Raw genomic sequence first — 23,104 nt, 5'->3', positions numbered from 1 at the left:
TCTTACATTCTAAATATTTCATGGCTTGCTGGATAGATGAATAAGTGGTTTTCCTCATCTATTGGACTAGGATAAGAAGTACCGGGCTTAAACTTCAGCAAGAAGTTTTTCAAAAAGTTTCCTAGATGTTAGGATATTTAGGATAATAAACTGTTGGAATAGATTGTGGTATATCCATTACTGGAGCATTTAAAACGTGTCAGATAAGTAACTGTCAGGAATGGTTTGGAGATGGCTAATTTTCCCACTGGGTCAGCAGAATAGGTTAGGTGATCTGTCATGATCCATTCTGGGTCTAAAAGTTACACGTGTGACACTTCATACTCATTTAGGCAGGCCTAACTGGTTGCAGTCCCTCCAATGCAGTGAGGAGCCTTCGCACACCACCTTCTTGTCAAACCAGGAACCATCTACCACTTAATTTAAAAAAAAGCGGAATTAATTTATCTCCCAGGCTGAGAACGTCTCAGCTAAAAAGATGCAGTCCCACTGGGTATTCATCAGGAGAAACTGTAGCATGACTACTTTAAAATTTTTAAATCTGAATCTTAAACAAAAACATACACACATCTATTAATGAACTCAGAGACACTCCAAGGAGTATATATTCTGATGTCTGACAGCCATGCCAAAAGATTCCATATAGGTAAGTCACAAAATATATTTCACTGGATAAGCAGAGAGCACAAAGCTACATGAATACTTGAGGTACATTTGAATGCTGCATATTTGATGCAAAGTGGAAAACGGAACGCTCCCCAGTGGAATCGTCTCTTGGGATGCTCTTATTTCAAGTGCTATCTCATTGTGGTTCACTTCAAAAATCAGTTCCATTTCAAAAGTTCAAGCCTGTGCATCTACATTTTTCTGTGTTAATACCATTAAAAATGAATAAGACACATAACTCACTATGCTGTTGTTGAATTAGAACTGTCTTTTCACCCAATTTTATAACCATCCTGTGCCTTGTTTTCTGTACAGACTGTGGAACCAGGTATTGATTGGCCGATTAACACGATTAAAGAAGTACAGCCTCTGTAACTGTGCCAAAATGAGAAATGCCTCACACATTTATGAACACAAATAATTGAGTCTTTTAATATACTGCTGATTGTAAATGATTGTCTGATTGGATAAGTTTGAATAAGTATATGAATATGAGGTGGGCCCTAGGCAGAGCAAATACAAATACTCATGGTATCTACTAATTTGTTACTAGGTTTTAAACTTCAATGACCTATAAAAATGTTTTTAAGAGGCCAAATGCGCAATTACAATCCACGCCACTTTGCTTCCAGCACTTTTCCTACCCAAAACAGAACTAGTTCCAAATGTATCACAATAGCTACTAAAAGCAGTAACTAAGACTAATGTCCTCCAGAGTATCAGCAACAAAGTGCTGGCAGAGTACTGACATACCTGTTAGTGTGCCAGCCATTGCCAGGCTGATCATTTATATGGAATCTATTTACCTTTGCAATCTGATTCACTTTTTGCTCTGCTTTTATGGGGAGGCTCACTGCACTTCGCTGATATCTCATGTTTCATGCCAGAACTAATAACAATGCCATGCTTGGACAGCTTGCATGGGTATACTGAACATTAACACGCTAGTACGCTGGAGGGCTAGGTCATGATTGCAAGACACTGTGATTGGAACATTTCCAGGCTGGTAAAAATTCAAAATCATTCGTTTTCAAGGAAATAAAAACCAAGATTTTTACTTGTCATTTTTTCACGTGATTAGTTGTAAATTACTTTGAATAAGTCACGTGTCAAGGAATTCATTCAAGTTAGATATCTTAATGAACTAAAAGTATTTAATTAGAATTACCCATTAAATATGCTATATGTAAGGTATTTTGTAATATCCTTTCACTTATTCAAGTGTAAATGAGAAGTTACTCTATAAATGAAAAGTGACTCTATTGACCAGAATGGAGTCAGACTGGTGGAGAGTGAGTGAGAGACAAACCCCAGATTTAAGACATTGTTCTTTCATAGCTATTATTCCATAAAAGTTCATATTAAATTTCATCCTAAATGAAAGAAAGAGAATATGCTTTTCTTAATAGTTTTATTATAATAGTTTATACTTACTATGGTGCATTGCCTTCAATGCCGTAATTATTGATATTCGTTGCTGCTGTAATCCCACATATAATAAAAGGAACTCCTCCACTAATCAGGTAAAATCTGTTGAGAGATAATAACCGATATTTTAACTTGCCTGACCTATAGGCAAGAGTACTGCTTTTTAAACAGTACTCTGCTTTCATGAAGTTTATTGAGTATACAATTTTGCCTGAAACTTTAAACATATCCCTAAAACTAGAAAAGCAAAAAATGAAGTATTGTCACAATAAACATTGTCACATTGTACTTTATAAAGTAAACAGCAGAGAGATTAATATTTAATATTTATATGGATCAATTTAAATTCTTTTCACAATCTCTTGACTTATGTCTTCAGTAAATGTAGTTACTATTGCAGTCATATTAAGAACAAAACCGGGTGTAATGAAACATCTTGAAGTTATTCCACTCACATAAGTATTTGTATTCAATAGTATTAAATATGAAAACATTACACTTTTTAAAAAATCAGATAAAGCAACTGTTCACACTTCATACCTAGCCTGAAAATTTTCCCAGTGAAATTCTGCAATTGCAGAAACTGTTTCCTAACTCTGGAATGACAAATGAAATGAAGCTTAGTTAAGAGGAGAAAATGGGTGGTCCAGCTTGCAAAATGTTTTTTCTGAACAGAGGAGCAACCTGTAGTAATTAGGATGATTAAATGTTCTTTTGCATATACCACACTTTTGTTCACTATTCAAACACCCAGCTTCACAAATGCATTCAGATGCGAAGACCTTGAAGACTTGAGCAAGACCTCATGCAGGAAGACCTAAGTGTTAATTTTTAGAAACTTGTGTGCTAAGACTGCAAACACATAGTTTCACACCCCTTTAACTGGCTAAATGCTACTAAACTACTTGGAAGCAGAAGTCATTCCAATGCATGTTCATTAATTAGGCTAAATTAAATTCCCAGGGGATGTCTCATTGATGTTGGAACCCCACGTTCCTATGTCCATATTCAGCAAAACACACCGTCATCGTATGTTTCCATTTACATAAGCAAAACACAGACTATGCAGCACTCAACCACTGCAGTCTCTGAGGTGGAGAGCACCAGCCCCTGGCAGACGGGAGGCTACAGCTCCACCACACCTAGGAGTTCAGCTGACTCCCTGAACAGCCCCTCTCATTCCCTATTTTAAACTATGTTTTTCTCTCAGTAGACAAAATTCATTGCTTTTCAAGCCACTACCTGCTGCAGGAAGCACTGGGAAGGAACATGAACACGCCCAAACATTGCAATTAGGTTATCCGAAAGGACTGAAAGGAACCTTACAACATACAGGACACATTTTCATCAGAATCTGGCCATGAATTTTCTAAAATGTGATACAAACATTAGGAAATCTCAAAGCCATTGCAAGACAGGACTTCTACAGAAATAGAGATATAGTAAGATCAAGTAACCCAGCATTAAACTAAACCCATGATTAGTGATATAATTTTCTTAACCTCTTCCCCCATCTCCTTGCAGGCCAGTATTAGAGACTGGGCCTCAGAGAATTTCATGTTAACATTTTACAGTCAGTCTTTGTCCTAATGCTCTAAGCTATAAACAGAGCAGAGAAAATCATTCTCCACATTCATGAAAAAGCCTTTCAGCTTTTATAACTTCAGAATCATTAAATAAATACATTTTCTTCAAACTTGACTTATTCTGTAGAGCTCAACAAATTCCAATGAACAAGCTGCATCCTTACAAAATCCACTCATCCACTGCAGTTTAATGATTGTGCATATCTTTTGACTTGAGCATATTGAGTAAGATAGCTTAATAGCTTGTTATTTTTTTTTAACAAAGAACATTGAATGACATTTTTTAAAACTTCAGGGCACAATGAGGGTAAGCAATGAGGCATAGAAAATTTAATCCTAATTTGTCTAAGAAATAATAAGGAGCAAAAAAATAGTAACACAGAAGCAAGGATAGGAAACCACATTTCAAACTCATCTCAAGTAATTACACCATAGAATTTACCTATAATGCGATCTATAATTTTTTTTTTTTGCAAAGCAGCAACTTTTTACAAATTGCATACATACATTTAAAGCGTATCATTATCTCAAGTCTCATACAAGTCTGTATTTGGGTGTTAGATAATCTATTTCATATCTCACACTTTCAGCAGGATGCCATACACTGAAATAGTATTGCTCAGATGTTCTGGAAGCACTTAGCTACACAGTGCTTCAGAAATGTGGCAATATTTAGCCAAATTCCTGTCCTGTCTGACTGCTGAGAGAAAGAAAATACATCCTAGAAATGACATAAGGTGAAGTCAAATGGTTTCTGTGCACCCGAGGTGCACTGTACTGATTTCCAGCACGGTGCGCTGCCTGCCCTGTCTCATTGCAAAAAAAATGGAAAATAGCAAATAGAAATGACAGTGTGGTACAAATGAGTCTTCATTGGCGGCTTCAGGATTCTTAAGGAGTGAAAGGGGGAAAAAAATCTGCCAAGTAGAAAGAAATTGAACAAAAGGAATGGGATTAAAATGAACAAAAAATATAAATAAAGAAATAAAAGTTATATTATTAAGCGCAGGACCACATATTGTTGTCCACTTATGTGAGCTTATGGATTCCCTAAACGGCAATACTGGAAAGTCACCAAAGAGAAGAAACATGATTCTATAAAGTCAAAATGGATGTTAGTAGTGAGGAGGTAGACTTATAATTAAGAAATTTAGACCAGCGTTTCCAAACGTTCGCTTCCCTGCAATCATTAGTTTTTATCAATTTCTTCTCTTCGAACCAGATGAGAAGATTAGTGTAAATAATTTTAAAGAAAAACCTAAATTAGAATTGACAGGGCATGAATAAAAAGTGAAGAAAATGTAGCCAATAAATAGCAACACTTCATGCTTCTGGAGAACCTTTCATCTAAGGAATCAAAGTGCTTTATAACATTAATTAATTTAGCCTTACAGCCCCCTGTGCGTTCAATAAACATTATTATCCCTGTTGTACAGATGAGAAAACAAGCAAGGAGAGATTAAGTGTTCAAGGTCACACAGCAAATCTGTTGCAGAATGAGACTTCTTAATTCCCATCCTGCGTTTAAACACAAGGCCCCTCTACTGCTGTAAATGAAGGGGCTCGGCAAATCGTGGCATCCAGCCTCTTTATGGGTTAAAGCAGGAGCAAGAAGAATATAGCTTTTACGTGCAGCTCTCCCTGGGAAAGGTGGTGCCTTTCCAGCAGTTGCTGAGCCCTTGCCAGGGTCTGCAGTGCCCACTCCTTCCTGCAGCACCTGCCGGGGCAGGGGGAGCCGCTGGGCACCACGTCCCCCTGCTGTCCTCCTGCTCAGCCTTTGCCCCATGAGCCACTGGCATTTCAGACAGCTCTGGCTGGGCACGTACACAGAATACAATCACCTTCTCTACTGCTGCATACAAACTATGTGGCGCTTCACACTACGACTCTTTTTACCCAAACGTAGGTCTTGTTCAAGATGTAGGACTTCGCCCCCAGCCTTAATTTTTATTTCTGGGGTATTTAATCCTTCTGCGCTTTATTTATTTTGCTTCTGTTGACTCAGCATCGTGTTTATCTGAAGTATCTCTGGAATAGAGGTATTTTAAAAGTGATAGAACCATAGACTATTTGTGAAGAGACAAATACTTTACCGTGGTCTGAAGAAGACCATGTGCAGGTTGTACGACCTTGTTAACATGGACACAAAATAGGTAGTTGTATTAATCGCAGGCATTAGACATGAAGCAAGAAATAAGATTTCCCGTTATCTGCTACTTGCTTTACATCTACACACATTTGTCTATTTCAGTCAGTGCTCTTATTCCACAGAGCGAGCTTCACTCCTACTCCTTTTTGAAAACACTAATGCAGTGAACCACCTCTGGTGGCCAAAGAACCCATATAATAGCCCAGCTGCTGAAACATTTATTTTCAATTTCTCATCAATGCTATTTGAATCACTTCTGTACTGGAGGAAAAAATGATTTTTGCAGTTTGCTCTGAAAGTTCACAAAAAACATTTCAGGTCATTATGAGCCCTATATAGGCCCTGGTTCCAGACCTATGACTTAGTGAGAGCGGAGCTGTGGGACTTGGTTCATTTTCTTATTTTTTAAATTAAACCAGTAGGCTGTTTCCCCCTCTCCACAAAAGCATATACGGTAACTCAGGGCTCAGAGCCAATTTCATCTACTGGTGTGACTCTTTTATAGCTCAAGAAAGCGAAGGCTGTTACTCAAGTTACCAGTAATGAAACTCTGTAGGCAGCAGTAAACCAGAAAGGACAGGCGAGTTGGACAACGCTGCTCTAACAGATCTTGCTGTTACGATGGAGTCAGCTAATACAGAAGGTTTGGCTGTAGTTGAGATACCCATAGACACAGATCTTTAAAGACCCTGGGAAACCACAGAGAGGAAATGAAAAATTCTTTTCAGCTAAAAATTGATCTTGACAAGTCAGTTGATTTATACAATATTTTAAAATTGCTTAACAGGGAATTCTGTCTGTGGGATGATTCTGGACTTAGAAGCCAAAGCCCTTGGGAAGAGTTTCTATAACTTGTGCATTGTTGTTGCTGGCCATCCAGGGATAACTGAAGGATTCCTAGCAGGCTCTTACATCAGCATACATTTATTTACTGAAACTCATTCCGTCACATCTTCGCTGATATTGTTCTCCAAGCTAATTAGATGGAAGCTAGCCTGGTATGCCTCATCGTGCTGCACTCGCACCTCTCAGCTGCAGCGTAAGCAACACCTAGGGCCTAAAAACCAGGCTATGCAGACACTCGGACGACGCGTAGTAATTTTAGGGGGGAAGGAATCATACTCACTGAACATTACAGAGACCCCTAAGTTCCTGCTGTGGGCTGCCTGGGACTAGTAAGTACCATATTTTTTATTACATGCAGTGACATAACCTAAAAAAAAAAAAACTCACACAGCAGCAGACACCGCTTGAGGTGATGTCCCTCTGTCGACATCACAGCTTACTATTTTGCAGCTTCCTTTCCGCAAGAACTCCTCTTGTAAGGCAAACCCTACTGCAAAATACCGGGAGCTACGCAGCCAGTCTGACAGAAACAGAATAATATCAGCAAGAATGACTGCAATAGCCTCCAGGCAGCATCAATTCTGCTAACTTAACATACAGTACATTCTTCTAAGTTTATTTCCCTAAGTATTATTCAGTAAGTCACCAAGCAAATGGAGAGTTCTACCCAGTTATGAGTGTCTTCCTTGAGTGTCTGGGTCTTCTGTAGCTCTAAATTGTTTCCAGATTAACACCCTTGACTCTAGAATGAATTCTCTCTGTGCTCCAGAAAGGACCAGACCTTGGCTCTGTGGGTGTAATATAAGACTTACTTGTTTCTTAAGTTTACTTTCTGTGGACGTTGGTGGAATGGTGATGTGTCAGGTAGTGATTTAATAGTTTTAAAGAGTCCCTGCTGCAGAACCATTGCTTGATTAAAATGTGTATCTCTTTAAAAGGTATTCCTCTCTGCACACACAACTCTAGATAGGCACATTTTAGATATAAAAACATAAAAGTGAAACATCAATTCTTCTTCTGCTTCCCAATACAACGAACGAAAGAAAGCAGGGCTGTTTAGCCCTACTGACTCCTACGACACAGTTCATATAGGAAGAGATGCCACTTGCCACTTGCTAGTAGCCACTTGCAAAATAAACAGAAAAATAAAAGAGAAGAAAGGAAGTCACAGTAAGGCTTTCCCCTTTATCTTTCTTTGAGCTGAGATTTGATTTTAACATCTTTGTGAAAATAATCCATATAGAAAATAGTCATTAACTTCTGAGCTACCCAGATGCCACAGTTCAAGTACCCGGCAGGCAGGCAGGCAGGCAAGTAGATGCTCTGTATAAAGCTTAAGCTTTTATGAGTCTGATTTTCAAGATATTCTTTCTGAATTTTTCATGCATCAGATCATTCCATGGTTCTTTTCCCTGGGAATTTTGATAAAATGGAAAGAAGACTGTGTAGAAATGATGAGATTTTGAAAATGTACCTTTCATTTTTAAAATTTTTTGTCATTTTGAATCCTATTCCCAGATAGTCTTGCCTTTACTAATAGAGTCTAGAGAAAATTCAGAAGAGAAGAGAGGTGTGTTTAATTTAAATAGAGATAAGTGGTTTGTCTCTTGGAGAGCCAGACCAACTCCTAGATCCATGCTACTTCAGAAGGGAGAGAGACCTGTTTTTTATTATTATGTTTTATTGGAGAATGCCCAGGGCGCTGTTGGAAATCAAAGAGAGAGATGATTCTTCATGGTGCATTCCATGCTGCAGTTTAGCTCTATTGACTTCTACTCCTGCTCAGGCTTAATGAATAAATAACCAAAGTTGGGGTGAGGAGGTATTCATGCTGAATGTATTTCTTAAGGAAAAATAAATAAAACATTATAGAGTAGGTTGATGAGAAAGAAAATACATTTATCCGAATTTCTTAAAAAAGAAATCTACCTACCTATCTATCTACCTATATAAAGTTAAAAAGAGGATGGAGCTCATAGAGAGAGAACGGATTATGTTAATGCTTGGAGACAAGTATTAGCAGGTTAATGAAAGCTTCAACCTTCCAAGATATTCATGCTTTCAGTATTCCCTATCTGCACAAACCTGTTATTCCTAGGAAACACAACAGGCTTTTCAATTCTGTTTACACAGTTAATTTCTAGTAGTAACATGGTTGCTACTCTTGTTCTGAGCAATTCATTGCTACCTCATTTTTCCAGGCATTTGACTACTCTGGTGTAGAGCTGTTAGCAGAAATTATTTTGCAGTTCTAGCCTACTGAATCAAACTAATCTGCTTCACTGAACATTGCAGTACACCTTTAGAAAGTTAATTACCATCAAGATGTCCTTCTGCCTTTCAAAAGGAGAAAAGAACCATTAACCTATCAACCCTCATCAAAGTAAGAAATTCTGATAACAGCCTATATATGACAATGCCATTTTATATAATATGAAAGTGAACGAAAAGTAAAGCATACAAAGATAGTGCTAATAAGTTCTATACCTTATAGTGTCAGGTATTTAATATATGACTCATGTCACATTAGCATCAATGTTTTATAACTACCAGTAGAATCACCTTGCATTTTAAATAGAAAATATGGATTTTTTTGATTTTACTTGATGTAATATTTCATTAAGGCTGCCAAAAGAATCAAATCAAATACTAGCAGGAGGAAATGCATTTTAATTTGGATCAAATACGAAAGCTGCTGACAGTGGCTTCTGGTCTATGTTCTCTTGGGACTGAAATCTGAAATCATATGTTTTAAAAGGATTTACGTCAATCCTGTATCTTATTAAGGCAATCACCAATACAATTTCCTGAATGCCCCTGTATTTCATTTATTGTAGAGTTGGACACTTACTTGCTCTGTAGGCAACATTTTGTTTCTCAGGAAGAATGCCTTTTTTTCTGTAGTAATTTTTTAAAATTTCAAATGGACCAGTCAAGTCCTCATTCTGTAATTCAAATGTCATCTGAAAATATATTATTTTCCACTTTCACAGGAGGAAAACCTTCAATGTGCTCCTTCAGGGGCGTTTTATTCACTGTTTGTTGTTTTTTTTTCCATAGGAAAAAATGGCACCAAAAATCTATTTGTTATATTAAAAAGATATATTTTGAGACCATATTTTTTTTTATTATGACCCATACTGCCAAGCTCGGGCTGAATCATTTCTATTGCATATGCTTCACAGATAATGTGTGAAACTGTGCATTTTCTAGAGAAAAATATCCATGGTTTTATATTCTGTTAAGTTCTTTGGCTATACAAGCACAGAATGATACAGAAGATATTCATGACCAGGCAATCAATGTCCTGAAATAAGGACTTTATCAGTTTACCCAGTGGCTTGTTCTTAGATTTGCTTAGCTGAGCACCCAAGACAGATGTGTGCAGACAGACAATGAAAAGAGAATACCAGGGCTCACAGGCTGGGAAACTCCACGAATGGAGGATGGATGTCCATGGAGGACACGTTAATTCCTTTCTCCTCAATTCATGTCTTTTCCTTTTTCTCTTACATAAGTCAATGGTTTTATATGAAGGGCAAGATCTACACACTACCATACTACCAGAGGGAGCCAAATTGTTTAGAGCCAAATTTGTACAATTTTTTTTGCAAGCCTTCTATCTTATGATGCAACATTAAGCCCCTGTTCCTGGGGGCAGGTTATATGAGAATCTCAGCTTTCTCTACTGAGCTGTTACATAGGTACGGAAACAACTGAAGTCTGATTTCCTACAGATTCTGTCTTACGATTGTCTTTGAACAGAAGGTGCAAGAGCTTCGTGAGATCTTTCCCATGGTTATGACATTTATAGTCTCTCTCTCTCATTTCCGCCTTCCCTTATTTTGAGACATTTATCTTTGCCCTGCGTGTGCCCATCTATTCACTGGAAATTTATAGGAACTTAATGATCTCTCTCTCAAGTTAAGTAGCCAGTCATTAGAGAGGGAAAGTCTTAAAGACAGTCACATGGTTATGCAAATTGCGCAATCATATAAACCTTGTTTGTAAAGGTACACCATGCTAAAATAAAAATAAAAATAAAAATTTCCATTACAAATAATTACAGATCGAAAGTGAAAAATATGAACTTTAATGGCTCAAAAACTAGCAAACAGAAGGACTCTTAAATTCACTGTTTTCAAAAAAAGCCTTGTTTTTTACACTAATCAGGATTTTTACTCTGGACTCTTGATTCTTGAATGATGAGTCTTGGCGTTAGTATTTACCGAAAGAAAACTAGCAAGAAAGCACTACTCCAACAAGCTAAAAAGCACTTTTATCTTTTCTGCTGGCCTTGAAACATATCAAACATCTTATAAAGCCTGTTTGATTGATACAGGCCATTAAGATAATGTATTTAGGAAATTTAACATTGCCCCATGAAATCTGCCATTCCTGCCATTAAAAAATGAGCTGTTTTTCAATGCAAATGAAAATTATAGCTCCACACATAGTACATGTAAAACCAGTGAATGCATCAGCTGGTTTCTAAAGCATAATAGTCATTGAGTGGTTAATGTTAGACAGAACACTCTATTAGAAATATGTTCTGGCCATAGTGTAAAATATACATTTTAGATATTTAATACTATATATTCATATTTCCTTTAAAGTACTTTATTGTGAAGTTAATAGAAAAACAGTAAATTTTATCTCTTTATCTAGTTTTATTCAGCATATCCTATGCATATTTTTAAATGATATCCACCTATAACACTTAAGATAGATATTTATATTATCTGTGCGTATATGCATACATGTATGTAAGCGTATGTGTATGTACACTTGGAGGTAGCTCTACTGACTTTAAATATTAAAAATTCAAAATATTAAAATATTCTTACTGCTTCTGAAGATTTTACTGATAAGGCAATAAAAGACATTTTAAAAATATTTTTAAGGACTAGGTGTTACATCATCAAAATTAAACAGAGGTAGTGTTTCAGGCTTTGCATCCCTGGTTTTACAGTTATGTGCTAATCACAATTTACTTCCACCTTCCATCTATTTAGGTAATTCGGTTTATTTTCAACTGCATGTATCTAAAATCTAATCACACAGCCAGAGCAAGATGTATCCTCAGGCAAAGTGAGAGAACAGTCTTGTTTAAGACATGAGAAAACCATACACTAAATAAAAATAATATCATTTTGATTATTAAATCTTCTTGGTCTAAGGAAAGTATTCAGTCACAAACCCAGAGGGACATTTAAAATCGAAAAGCCTTTACACAGAAAATCCATGGAAATAGCAAAACCCTTTCTGTTAAGTCTTTCCAGCTACCAAGCTTTTGTCATGGACAAATCAAACCCACATTTTTACAGAACAGATGAAATACTTTCTTGAAAGGAATTGTTTCTCATGTGAAAAGCATACAAGCAGGTTTTGAGTTCCTCTGAAGTCCACAGTCAGGGCACAGTAAAGAAAGAGACTGTGTTTTATTTTGATTCCCTAATACATCCCATTGTAAAATGTTTCTATTAATTTTTTGAATAGTTCTAATATTTTTAGAGTTTGTAACAGGTCACAAGTTAAACGGGGCAACCCTGAGAACTGAGAAAAACGAGTGCCTCAAACATCAAAGACATGATTTTCAAACACACAGAATAGCTACACTTCCAGGTAAAGTCAGTGCAAGGTACAGATGTTAACATCCTAAGATACACCCTAGATGACTTGACATAGGTACGTCATTTTCAAGGCATCACGTTTTCGCTTGATTTACCAAGACTGCACAACAACAACAACAACAACAACAGCAGCAATAAAGTATTATTGTTAAAGTATCTGGGCAAGCTAAGCATGGGACTTTTTCTTTTCTCTGTATTTCTATCCTTATATTTTCTTTATTTATTTTCTATATTTTCACAAATACTTGCCGAGAAAATAAATCTCAGTACTTACAGGAAGCAGCAGAATAGCACCGAGCGACTGTCTCAAGAATTAACTTGCACTCTCCAAGGCCTGGAGGTAGTGAACATTTAGGCTCCAGAAATTTATAATGGGAAGCCAGAAAATATAGATCAGGTAGCCCCCCTCCCCCTCCAAATTATCAAGATGAAATATTTCAGTTTTTTCCAAGCAATTACTTAATGTAATAGGTTTAAGTAACAGCTTAAATTATTCAATTTAAGCTATTACTTAATCATTTCTACATATTTACTTTAATTTCCTACTCAGAATAAAAAGAAATGTCAAAAAATGTTTCCCATGAATGATAATTCAGTTTTACAGTGGGCCACATTTGGAAACTGTTTATATAAAATCTGCAGCCACTGCTTATACCTCTAAGGACTCATATATAAAGAAATCATTAGAAATCCAAAAGCTATTCATTTGATTGATTATGAATAACTACTCTCCTTGATTTGGTAATTAGACAGTATTCCAACATTGTTTCAAGTGTATTTTATTACTCCCAATCATTTGTCACTGAGGAATCCTTACTAATGACAGCATCATCTTCATGTATTTCAATATTTTAGTATTTTACTTAGTTTCACTAATTGAAAGAAAGCTAGATTTCCTTCTTTTCATGACTTAAGTATTAGCTGGACCAAGTAATTTAAATCCATGTAATAACGATTAAGGTAGGCTGATGATTTTTCTCTGGAGCAATAACAAGTGAGGCCCATAACCTGAACCACATATCTTTCAGTCTTCATATAACTGAATAGATAGCATTTGCATTACTGCATAACAAAGTTCCCTTCCGTCTTGATGCTGAACTATTATACCAGGTAGACCTGCTCCACTCAGTGACAGGGAGAGAAAAACCACCTGTGAATACTCAATAATCAGATGGGCTCTCTTCTGGGGTGGGGAAGACTCTGCTCCTTTGCTTGAATTAGACAATTAAGGGTCAACCATATCGCATATGAGTGCTCTGAGCACTGGCTATCCAGCGTTCTGCTATTTCTCTCCCTTTGTTTTTTTTGCAAAAAAGTTTTGAAACCACAAATGCTGTTTTCCTTATGAGGTAGAACTATTTTAAATTTGCAGGGATAGAAAATAATTTCCTGCACAACTCTAATTAATTTGTTTGTATTTCTGCAATTTCTTAGAGATTTGTTAAACGCCTGGAAAGGCTGAAAGAGTGGGGACTACATAATCAAAATCAAAGTCCTTATGGACTCTTGCAGGATGAGGTGGCCACCAGATGACAAGTCTCTCTTGCTACTTTATATCCTCTCATTAATAGCTAGATATACTATGTGCAATTTGATATGAATTTTTTACATTTATACACATGACATTTATATATTCTATATTATATAGCTATGAATTTTAATGATGTTCTGTAAAACTCAATCAGATTCATTTACAGGATTAAGAATGATAAAGCTCTTTCATTTCTTGCTTGTGGTCCATCCAAGATGAAAAATAAAATGAAACATAAGTAGGATGGGAGAAAGAAACAAAATCTTTGAAGATTTTCAGACCCTGACAGGATGTCACTGAGCTAACTTTAAGCTAGATCTGTTTTGAGTGGGAGGTTTGATTAGATGACCTACAGATGTCTCTTCTAACCTTAATATTTTTATTATTCTATGATCCACTTACTCTTGATTAGTATATTTTAAGTCTTATGAGTGTCCCTCCATACCCATTGTCAATGCTGACAGAAGGTCTTTAGACCTACTGCTTTGGTATGTTATATCATACTGTAAATTGAAACATATGTACTACTCAGAGTAGGCTGACATATTTGCTATACAAATTTCAGATAAAAATATAGGTGAACATCAGGTATGGCGATTACAGATTCTGTAGATTATAGAACTGTCAGAGGTGTCATTTTTCATTTTAGTTGGTCCACAAGAGCTTCAGACTTTTTCTGCCGTGTTCTGGCTCTTCTATGACACCTTTTTTTCTGACAGTGCAAAGATAAACCACTGGATTACGCTAGTTGGGGAATCCGGAACTCGTGTGGAAGGTTATGGATCTCTAGGACTCTTGGGAAAGGCCATGAGGTAATAAGCTGAGCTCAATATTCCCTATAGTTAGAAGTCTACATGTCTAGAGCCAGCCAGGATACTTTAGAGGTGCACAATGCTTTACTAAAGTGTAACTGAGATAGGATAGGGCTCAACAGTCAGAAGGGGACCCCACCTCACATTATGTCTGCAACGACTACAGCTAAGATTGTAGCCAAGAATAGTTCAGCTGGAAGAAAAATCTATGCTAATTATAAAATCTCTCTACCACTGCACAAGATCAGATGTGCAGCCTTTACTCATGCAAGTGTCCCCGCTGACTTTGGTAAAGCTACATAGGAGATGCAGAATTGCAGGATTTTGTACTATATAAACACATGATCCTTTTGCAGAAACTGTTTTATCCTCTAAACAATCTTGGTGAAGTTTCATCTTTACAGTTCGCACAAACAAAAAGCTTACTCTTTTATGTTTTTTTTTTTTCACGGAGAAAATCTCATATTAGGGTTTATGTGATGTGGTCCACTTATACAGCTTCCAGTTTATCATCTTGACAGATATCCAGGTAGTGAACAACTCAAAATCATACCAAGTAGGTGCTATTAAATATAACAAGCAGCAGTGAAGCATTAAAGCATGATGGAAATCACTCTCCCTGACGGTTTTGGACTTTTGGCTTCTTTCTAGAACACCTTCTCCTTCATTCTGCTTCTTCTGTAGGATATTATTAAATCTGCTAATCTAGACTCAGCAAAAAGCATTCTCTTTTAATGCTATACATAAAGAAGTTATTATGGATTTCCCTGCTATTAAATCATAGACAAACTGTATTCAGGTAAAGATTTGAATCCATAGAACCAAGGAAATTTAGAGTTAATGGTAGAAATTCAGGTTGACATCTCGTCCTTAATTCACCCTACTGAAAAGTAAGAAACAAAGATACAATGGCATGAGTTCATGACTGCCAACCCCAATTCTTTAGCTTTAAAGTTGAATTTTTTTGCTGTTGTCGGTTTTAGTCACACAAAGTTGAGCCATGGGAAATATTATATATATAATGATTGTATGAACATTTGTTTTTTCCTGGTTTTAAAAAACTGACATACACAGAAATCTATTTTTCGTGATCCCTATCCCAGGTTTTAACCAGAAGCAAAACCAAAACTTTTCCATCATATATAAAAAGGTCAAAGGGCATGTTTCAAAAAAATCACAAGGCTTTTTGGAGCACTCAGCCAGCTGTGATCATGAAGCTTTGAAAGAAAAAGACAAGAAGAGAAAGAACATAGTCATCTTTATAAATGAATAATAATTGAGAAATATTAATTAAAAGTTAGAAATGACATGTAATTTCCAGAACATTATGTTACTGGGTTAGTAGTGCAGAAAATGGAGATCTGAAAAGGAGTGAATAGCAGTCACTGCCAGCACAACAAAACTCTAAAAGCATCTCTCTGTTCAACTTCCCATGTCAGAAGGCTGCCTAAGTTTCCTAGTTATGATAATTGTCACAGGATTTGGCAATGTCAGAACCTAGTTGGAAAATACGATCTTAAATACATGGGGAGGGAATATAGCTAACTGGTTGCTTCTTCAGTATCAGTAATGGATGCGTAAGTGTTGATATGGGCAGACAAGTTTAATACCATAAGACAATAACATTAGTATAATGTGACACATTAGAAAGCCCCAAACACCTTATATATGAGTTGGAGCCAGCACGGAGTAGCTATTCTGAAAATAACACTGGTGGTAATTCTTTGCTCATAATTCCTGTTCCCTTTCTCTTCCATTCATGAGAATGAGTTCTACTGGCACTAATAATCCCAGGAATCAAATTCCGAAGTGGTATGCATAAATACTTTGGGCAATGATTTCCGCCTCACAGATATTTCTTCTGGAGATGTCTGTAAACTCATCTAGCAATGAAGAAGAAGCAAGATCCCAAAACTGACCATGGTTAGCAAATATCACAAATACAAAGACCCTCCATAAGCAATCTATAAAATCAGTTACTGCAAAAGTAAAGAGTTAGAAGATAAATTAGAGGAATAGATATATCTGAAGAAACTGTAATCTGCTCAGACTTATAGGTATAAATTTGTGGATTATGTTCTTGTGATTTAACTACTTTACTGAAGTGATTACTTGTAATAAGCATAGCTGTGGATCAAGGCCTGTTAAAACAGGGAACTGTACCTCTCACGCTTCATATATTTTCCACAGTAATACAGAATATTTGGAGGTCATTCTCTGCAGCATTACTAACATATCCAATTTCTTGGCACTGCTTATAATATTGAGGGGCAAACACATGCAATTTTCAGTGATTGTAGTTCTACCATCTCACAATCAACAGATAAATAATAACCAGGTACCTCTCAGGCTCAGGTTTGCTTTCTCAGAAAACCTAGGCCAGTTTTTACTTTCAGATAAATCGGTAAAAATCTTGAATGATTCCCCAAGCACGGAGAGTGGTCCAGTGATTATGGTATTACCTAGTTATCTGTGGGAGTACTCAGTTGATACAGGCATAAACTTTGGATATTTACCAGCATTGCTAAAGTATATTAAATGCTTAAACTGTTTTTATCTGTATCTTTGAAGTTGCGGGGAATTTACAGAACTAAATTTGCAATAATCTTCCTCCATGAATCAAAATCTTCTTGTGGTTATGCATGTGCAACTCCTAGTGATTCCCTGAAAACCCTCTTTGGGTGTGTGTGTCTCAGAGCAGAAGTTGGCCTATTTTTTTTGTTATGTTTTATATAGTTTTATATAATGTGGTACCTGAATGAAAATACCTGGAGGATCAGCAGCCAGTTTCTACTAGATTCATAATATTTCCAAACACTGAAGGCATATTTGGAACACATTAGTTTCAAAGTCTCTTCTGTCAGAATTTGCTTGCATAATAAAGCACTAGAGGTTTTTAGGAGATCCACAAGGCTACAGGAATTCAGCATCAAACAAAGGTTTGAAAAATGAGAACACCGTTAGGAAAAATGCTTGTTTTTAGAACAGTAGAATTGTAGGTCAGGAAGGAACCTCTAGAGGTCAACTAGTCCACTCAAATGCTCTGAGGCAAGGTCACATTAAACCTACGACAGTCAGGATAGATGTTTATCTAATCTACGTTAACAAATTGCGAGTGACAACATTTTGACAGCCTCGCAGGTAACCTGTTTCAATTGCTAACTATTCTCATAGTTAGAAATCTTATATCAGCCTATCTACCCCTTGCTGCAAATTAAGCTTATTATTTATTGTCCAATCTTCAATAACTATGGAAAATTTTGGTTTATAATATATTTTAAACCTCTTCTCAATGTTGTTATCAATGGTTATAACTAGCAGTGAGGATCCACATCTTTCAGGCAATTTGACTTCATGTATTCCTTCTGTTTTCACATTTTTACCCTTGTCATTGCAACCAAGGAATTAGACGCTTGCTTTCAAAAATCCAGGCTGAGGGTTTCAAACAAAATCACACCTCTCCAGGAAGTCAAGCTCTAAGCCGAATATGAAATATCACAAGCTTTTTGGTAACACTGCATTGATGTTCTCTTGTTCCTTTTCTACCTTTTCAACTCCGGAGCCTTTCAAGAGCTGTGTCTTGCTGACAGAGAGGTGGTCAGCTATCCCATTAGCAAATAACAGGAATAAGGTTTGAACAGAAATTCTAGAAGACAGATAAGAACCTTTTAAATACATACCACTCTTTTAAAATAACTTGTGTTTGCTTGTCTCTTATCTTGCTGCAGGCCATCATTTTCCCTTTTTCATTTGCTTTATTAATATAACCACCATCTCAGCTGTCTGCACGGCCTCTCCTTTTCTATGTTAGGTTCTGACTGATACCTGTGAGACTCCTCACAGTTCTCCCAAGGTCTTTATGTTGGTCTGCACTTCTGTTTCAAGGCCTATATTCGCTACAGTTCTCTTTAAAGCTTTTTTTAAAGTATACTATCTTGTGTCATTTTTCACACTGCTTCCCTGTTTTCTTCTGAGTCAAAATTTCCTCTCCTGATATGTCTCTTCAGCTTCTTTATTCAGTTTCTAAACTTTTAATCATTTCACTGAGTTCGTCTCATTTACAATGTAGGCTGTTCTGGACAGGCAACTGTCCAACATACGACATATGTTATGACATATACTGATACCACTTCATAATAGTTCAGTGAGCTAATGCACAATAAAGGTTGAAAAAACATATGATCAATAGTCAGGAAACTCCAAATGCCAGTTCTTAATGCCTCAGCTGCACTTCAGCTATAATTTTTCCATGTAAAAATACAAAGCTTAAAATATTCATTTAAAATGGCAGAGAAAGTACTAAACACGTAACAAGACCTGTCCTACGCATAAAAGCTGCCTTCTCTGAACTAACATAGATCAGCTGTTGTAAAGAACTCCACAATAGGTAATTTTGGAAGTAATCCAATCCAGAAAATGTTCTTGTTAAACCCCATTAGTCAATGGCTTTTACTCTAATGTATAAGGGCTCTGTCTATTCTGGAGGTGATTCTTAGTATGTTCTTACTAAGAATACTAAAATTATACATGTTACAAAGGAGAACTTTCATTTCCCAGTCTGCATTAACTTCAGCTTCTATGTTTCATTCTCCTGTTTATGTTAAAAAGAAAAGTGAAGATCAAAGCAGAGGACAAAAGTTAAAGGCATCGATGTACAAGGTACAGCGCTGAACAATGAGTCACCTCACTCCATGATTTAGGCACCTTACTACAGAAGACAGTTTCACTACTTTATAGCTGTAGCAGTGAAGGGCAACTAGAATTGGTCCAAGCCCGCACGAAGGTCTAAACCGGTCTACTTCTATGGCATCTCGATAATGAAATTAAAAATACTATCATATCCCAGAAGGATGCTAACTTTAAACATTTCTACTTTAAAACTGTAAGTGTAATTTTCACTTAAGTGTCTTCTCATTTGGAGTCTTTGATGAAGACTAAATCAAAAAGAATAGAATCAACCACAATTCCAGTAACAGGCTTCAATTACTTATGATGTACAAGCTCAAAAGATCAGCTGAAGTATGCATGTATTTTTCCATGGTCTCCCGACTCAAAACCAAGTGAGTTAATCTAAGTTTTCCTGCCAAGACTTCTCAGCCTTTCAGCCAAACAGGCCTAAACCAAACACAGATTACCACACACATTTGCTAGGAGCATACACAGAACAAGTCAGGTCTGAAACTCTGTTTACAACAACTATAGCTAAATGTGCTACAGCCACACATGTGCGTACCTGTAGATTTCATCAGTAATGTTCCTCCAAGGAATACATTTTTCTTTCCCTGAACTTTCACACCCCTACTAAGTTTCAGCAAAATATTTTTAAATGTTAGAATCATGCATTTGAAAAGATCACTGCTAAAAAAATCATGTGTATGTGTATAAAAATATACATATGATTTTTATTGCTAATTTATTGTAAGATAACCCATATACTTCTTATTATTTAGAATTTGCTCTTGCTGTCTTATAACATCTTTAAGCCAAAATTACTTTATGAAAGAATGTCAATGGATTAGCAAATGCAATAATCTCTTAAGACTTATGCCATGCTGTTATTTAAATGTGTAGTGCTTGTACTGTACTGCAGTTATTATTGATTATTGAATCATTTTATATTATACTAGCTGGCTGCTAGCAGTGTTCTAGGTTTCTGCGACACTGATTCTTCAGTCTGCATAACCTACTTCATAATTCTTCAGGTCTTATGTTCTCTTGCAGTATCACTGTTTCCATTCCAGTGAAGCTACATGCATATTCATACTCACTTTAAAGAGATATCTCCTATAACAAGCTTTTAGTTGTGTCTTTCTCACATAGGCAACAATTTTTGAAAGCAAGAACTGGTATCTAATATGTCTCTGGCTTTATTTAAATAAAACAAATGATTCCTTTTAAATTTTCTTAATAACTTAAATCAGTACACTCATCTACAATTAAAAGTCTTCTCTGTAACTACAGTGAATATTATTTCATGCAGGCATGACTGCTTAGTCCTTTGTCCGTACCATGGTAATATAAACATTTGAATTACCTTGTGCATTTCTCTTTACAGCTTTTTTTGTATAATCAAGTTTAAATCTACATGACACTAGAGAATCATCTGAGAAAATATTTAGCTCTTTCAAATCTGATAAGTTTTCTACAAAGCCCCCAATGGGCTTTGTATATTATCTTCAAGGATTTTTAGAACTTGCAAAATTTCCAATCAGCGTTTTACATTTCGCCTAGAGCAGCATATCAAAGTCAGACATTTTATCAAGCTTACCCTACCCTCTAACTTATCCTTTACAATTATGTATATGACTAGCTCAAATTCTAGAAAGTGTTGAGGCAAGGAATAGTGTGACAAGAATTCTGAATTTCCAAGAAATATCTACACTCATGATAAAAGAGAAAATTCAGCCTAATATAGTTCTGCAGATCAGCATGTTGCAGTTACAGCCTTTCAAACCTGAAAATATCATAGGAATGATTGTAAGTCTTTCTGAAACTCACTCCTTTGCCAGCTTGCAAATGCCATAACTCACGTTGATCACTAATAATTTCTAAGTCCCAAGCAACTTAGAGACGACCCTCTATTCCCTCAGTAAACGACCAGGTATCAAGCAGATGTTGCGTCATTTTCTCTCTTGGTTAAAATCTTTGTCAATAACTTCAGAACCAGGCAGAGTTTCAGTTCAAAGGATCCTGATGCATGGCTTGCAGTGCTGTTTAATAATTAACATGTAATAAGATGACGTATAGTGTTCTTTTGCAATAACTATAAACCATTTATTTTTATCAACACTAAGTAGCTCAGACCCTGTTCCTCTAAAAAAAGAGGATAAAACTTTCCCTTCTAATTCAATACCCCATAAAGATCTGGTATTATTGGATTTCTACTCTGGAATATGTTGACATTATGGGTATCTCATCCATACCATAGCTAATTAAGTTATGGCAGAAGAAAAATCCTTTTTCTACTTCAGCTGTAACAAACAACTCTTGAAAAAAAATTGTCATCAAAGAGGGACCTCTTTGCTCCAGGCATCATGCACTTAGGGCACTTCATTGTGAATTCAGGTCAGATTTTGAGAAGAATTTTGGCCAAATAGAAAATGAGAACAAACTTTTGAAATACTTGCAATTTCAGGCGTGATTCGCAAGCCAGATTAAGTGAAACTAAAAGAAAAGGAGGTGGCTCTGTTACTCTTTTGCTCTTAGTAACCCAATAATTCAATTACACACTTGGAAGGTGGAGAAGCAAAGTTCTAATCACGTCTCTCGTTTGATTCAGAGCAGGCAGGAAAACATCTCCCCACCCTGACAGCAGCTACTGTCATTCCAACATCCTCTGCAATGAATATTTACACATCCTATACAAAGTGGAACAGCTTTCTCAGGCTACCACTGGCAACATTGTAAAATTCATTATTATTTTAACCCATTGTTTTTACTGAAAATGTGCTAGCGTGAAACAATCGGTTCAAAACTGAGCTAAACATTTTCTTTGGCCTAGGATAATTTTTTCCCCGCACGACGGAAATGCATTTAGCTTCAGGCTGAAATTGAATAAGAAGAAATCATGAAAATATTTCCCTTGTCACCATTTTATACCCTTTTCCACTGCAGATTTTTCAGTTTCATTGCTAGCAAGCAATAAAATGGCCCTGGCTATAAGCCATGACTCCATCAGACTGTACATCAGCCTTTTAAGAGTGATCATGTTAAATAGTTTGTAATATCAACACGTCCCTCGTGTACCAAACCAGCTTTGAAGTACCCTTCAGTTCTGGAATCCTCTCTCTCCATCTCACTCATGATCAACAGACTTATAAAAGCCATGCGGTACTCTTACGCATCTCTTTTTTCCTCTCTCTAGCTTTTATACCTCAGATAGCAGAATTTTTCTGTTCATTCAGGCTAGGGTCCCAGCATTACAATTCATCGTTTTTTGAGTACCTATGAGAACCTACCTAACTAGTGCAGCTGATAATGCCCCATACAGTTTGACTGATAAGATTGTAACTTCTGGTGGTACCACTGCATCATTAACTGTGTCAACTTTGAATGTCAGAGTCACTAGAATTGTCTTCAGACAATTGTCTTCAGACAATTGTCTTCAGCATTGCTCCAAAGATCAGCTCCACAACTAACTCAAACAAAAACTTTCAAATGGCTGTCATCCTTAGATTATTTTGATATTTAATATACTAAATATAACAACCTATTAGATTATTTTGGTGTTGAACATAAGCAATATTTTGGTGAATAAAACAAAAAAAAATGGCTTGAAGGAAAAAAAGGCTTCTCTTAGGTTCAATTTTTAACAAGTGCATTTTAAAAAATGGTATTTCAGCAATATGACCTTTCTCTTTCCTGGAAAACAGGATAACTGTTAGAACAAGAAACATAGGACTAGCATTTTGCAGAAAATATGTATGAAAGCAGCTGCTACACACTATATACTA

General features: G+C 36.3%; 1 protein-coding gene across 2 annotated transcripts in view; it reads right to left on the bottom strand.

Moving 5' to 3' along the window:
* The window catches only part of LOC104145966 (adhesion G protein-coupled receptor A3), a 281,143-nt gene that overhangs the window by 5,703 nt on the left and 252,336 nt on the right, over positions 1 to 23,104 (bottom strand). For both annotated transcript variants that reach the window (XM_068949979.1, XM_068949980.1), the window contains exon 18: positions 2,101 to 2,196. In XM_068949979.1, coding sequence (XP_068806080.1) covers positions 2,101 to 2,196 — 96 coding nt within the window. The remainder of the gene's footprint in view (positions 1 to 2,100; positions 2,197 to 23,104) is intronic.

This window comes from Struthio camelus, chromosome 7 (assembly GCF_040807025.1).
Source record: "Struthio camelus isolate bStrCam1 chromosome 7, bStrCam1.hap1, whole genome shotgun sequence".
In the NCBI taxonomy this organism is placed as follows: Eukaryota; Metazoa; Chordata; class Aves; order Struthioniformes; family Struthionidae; genus Struthio; species Struthio camelus.
Note: the sequence above shows the minus strand (reverse complement) of the source record. Positions and strands in the feature narration are given on the sequence as shown.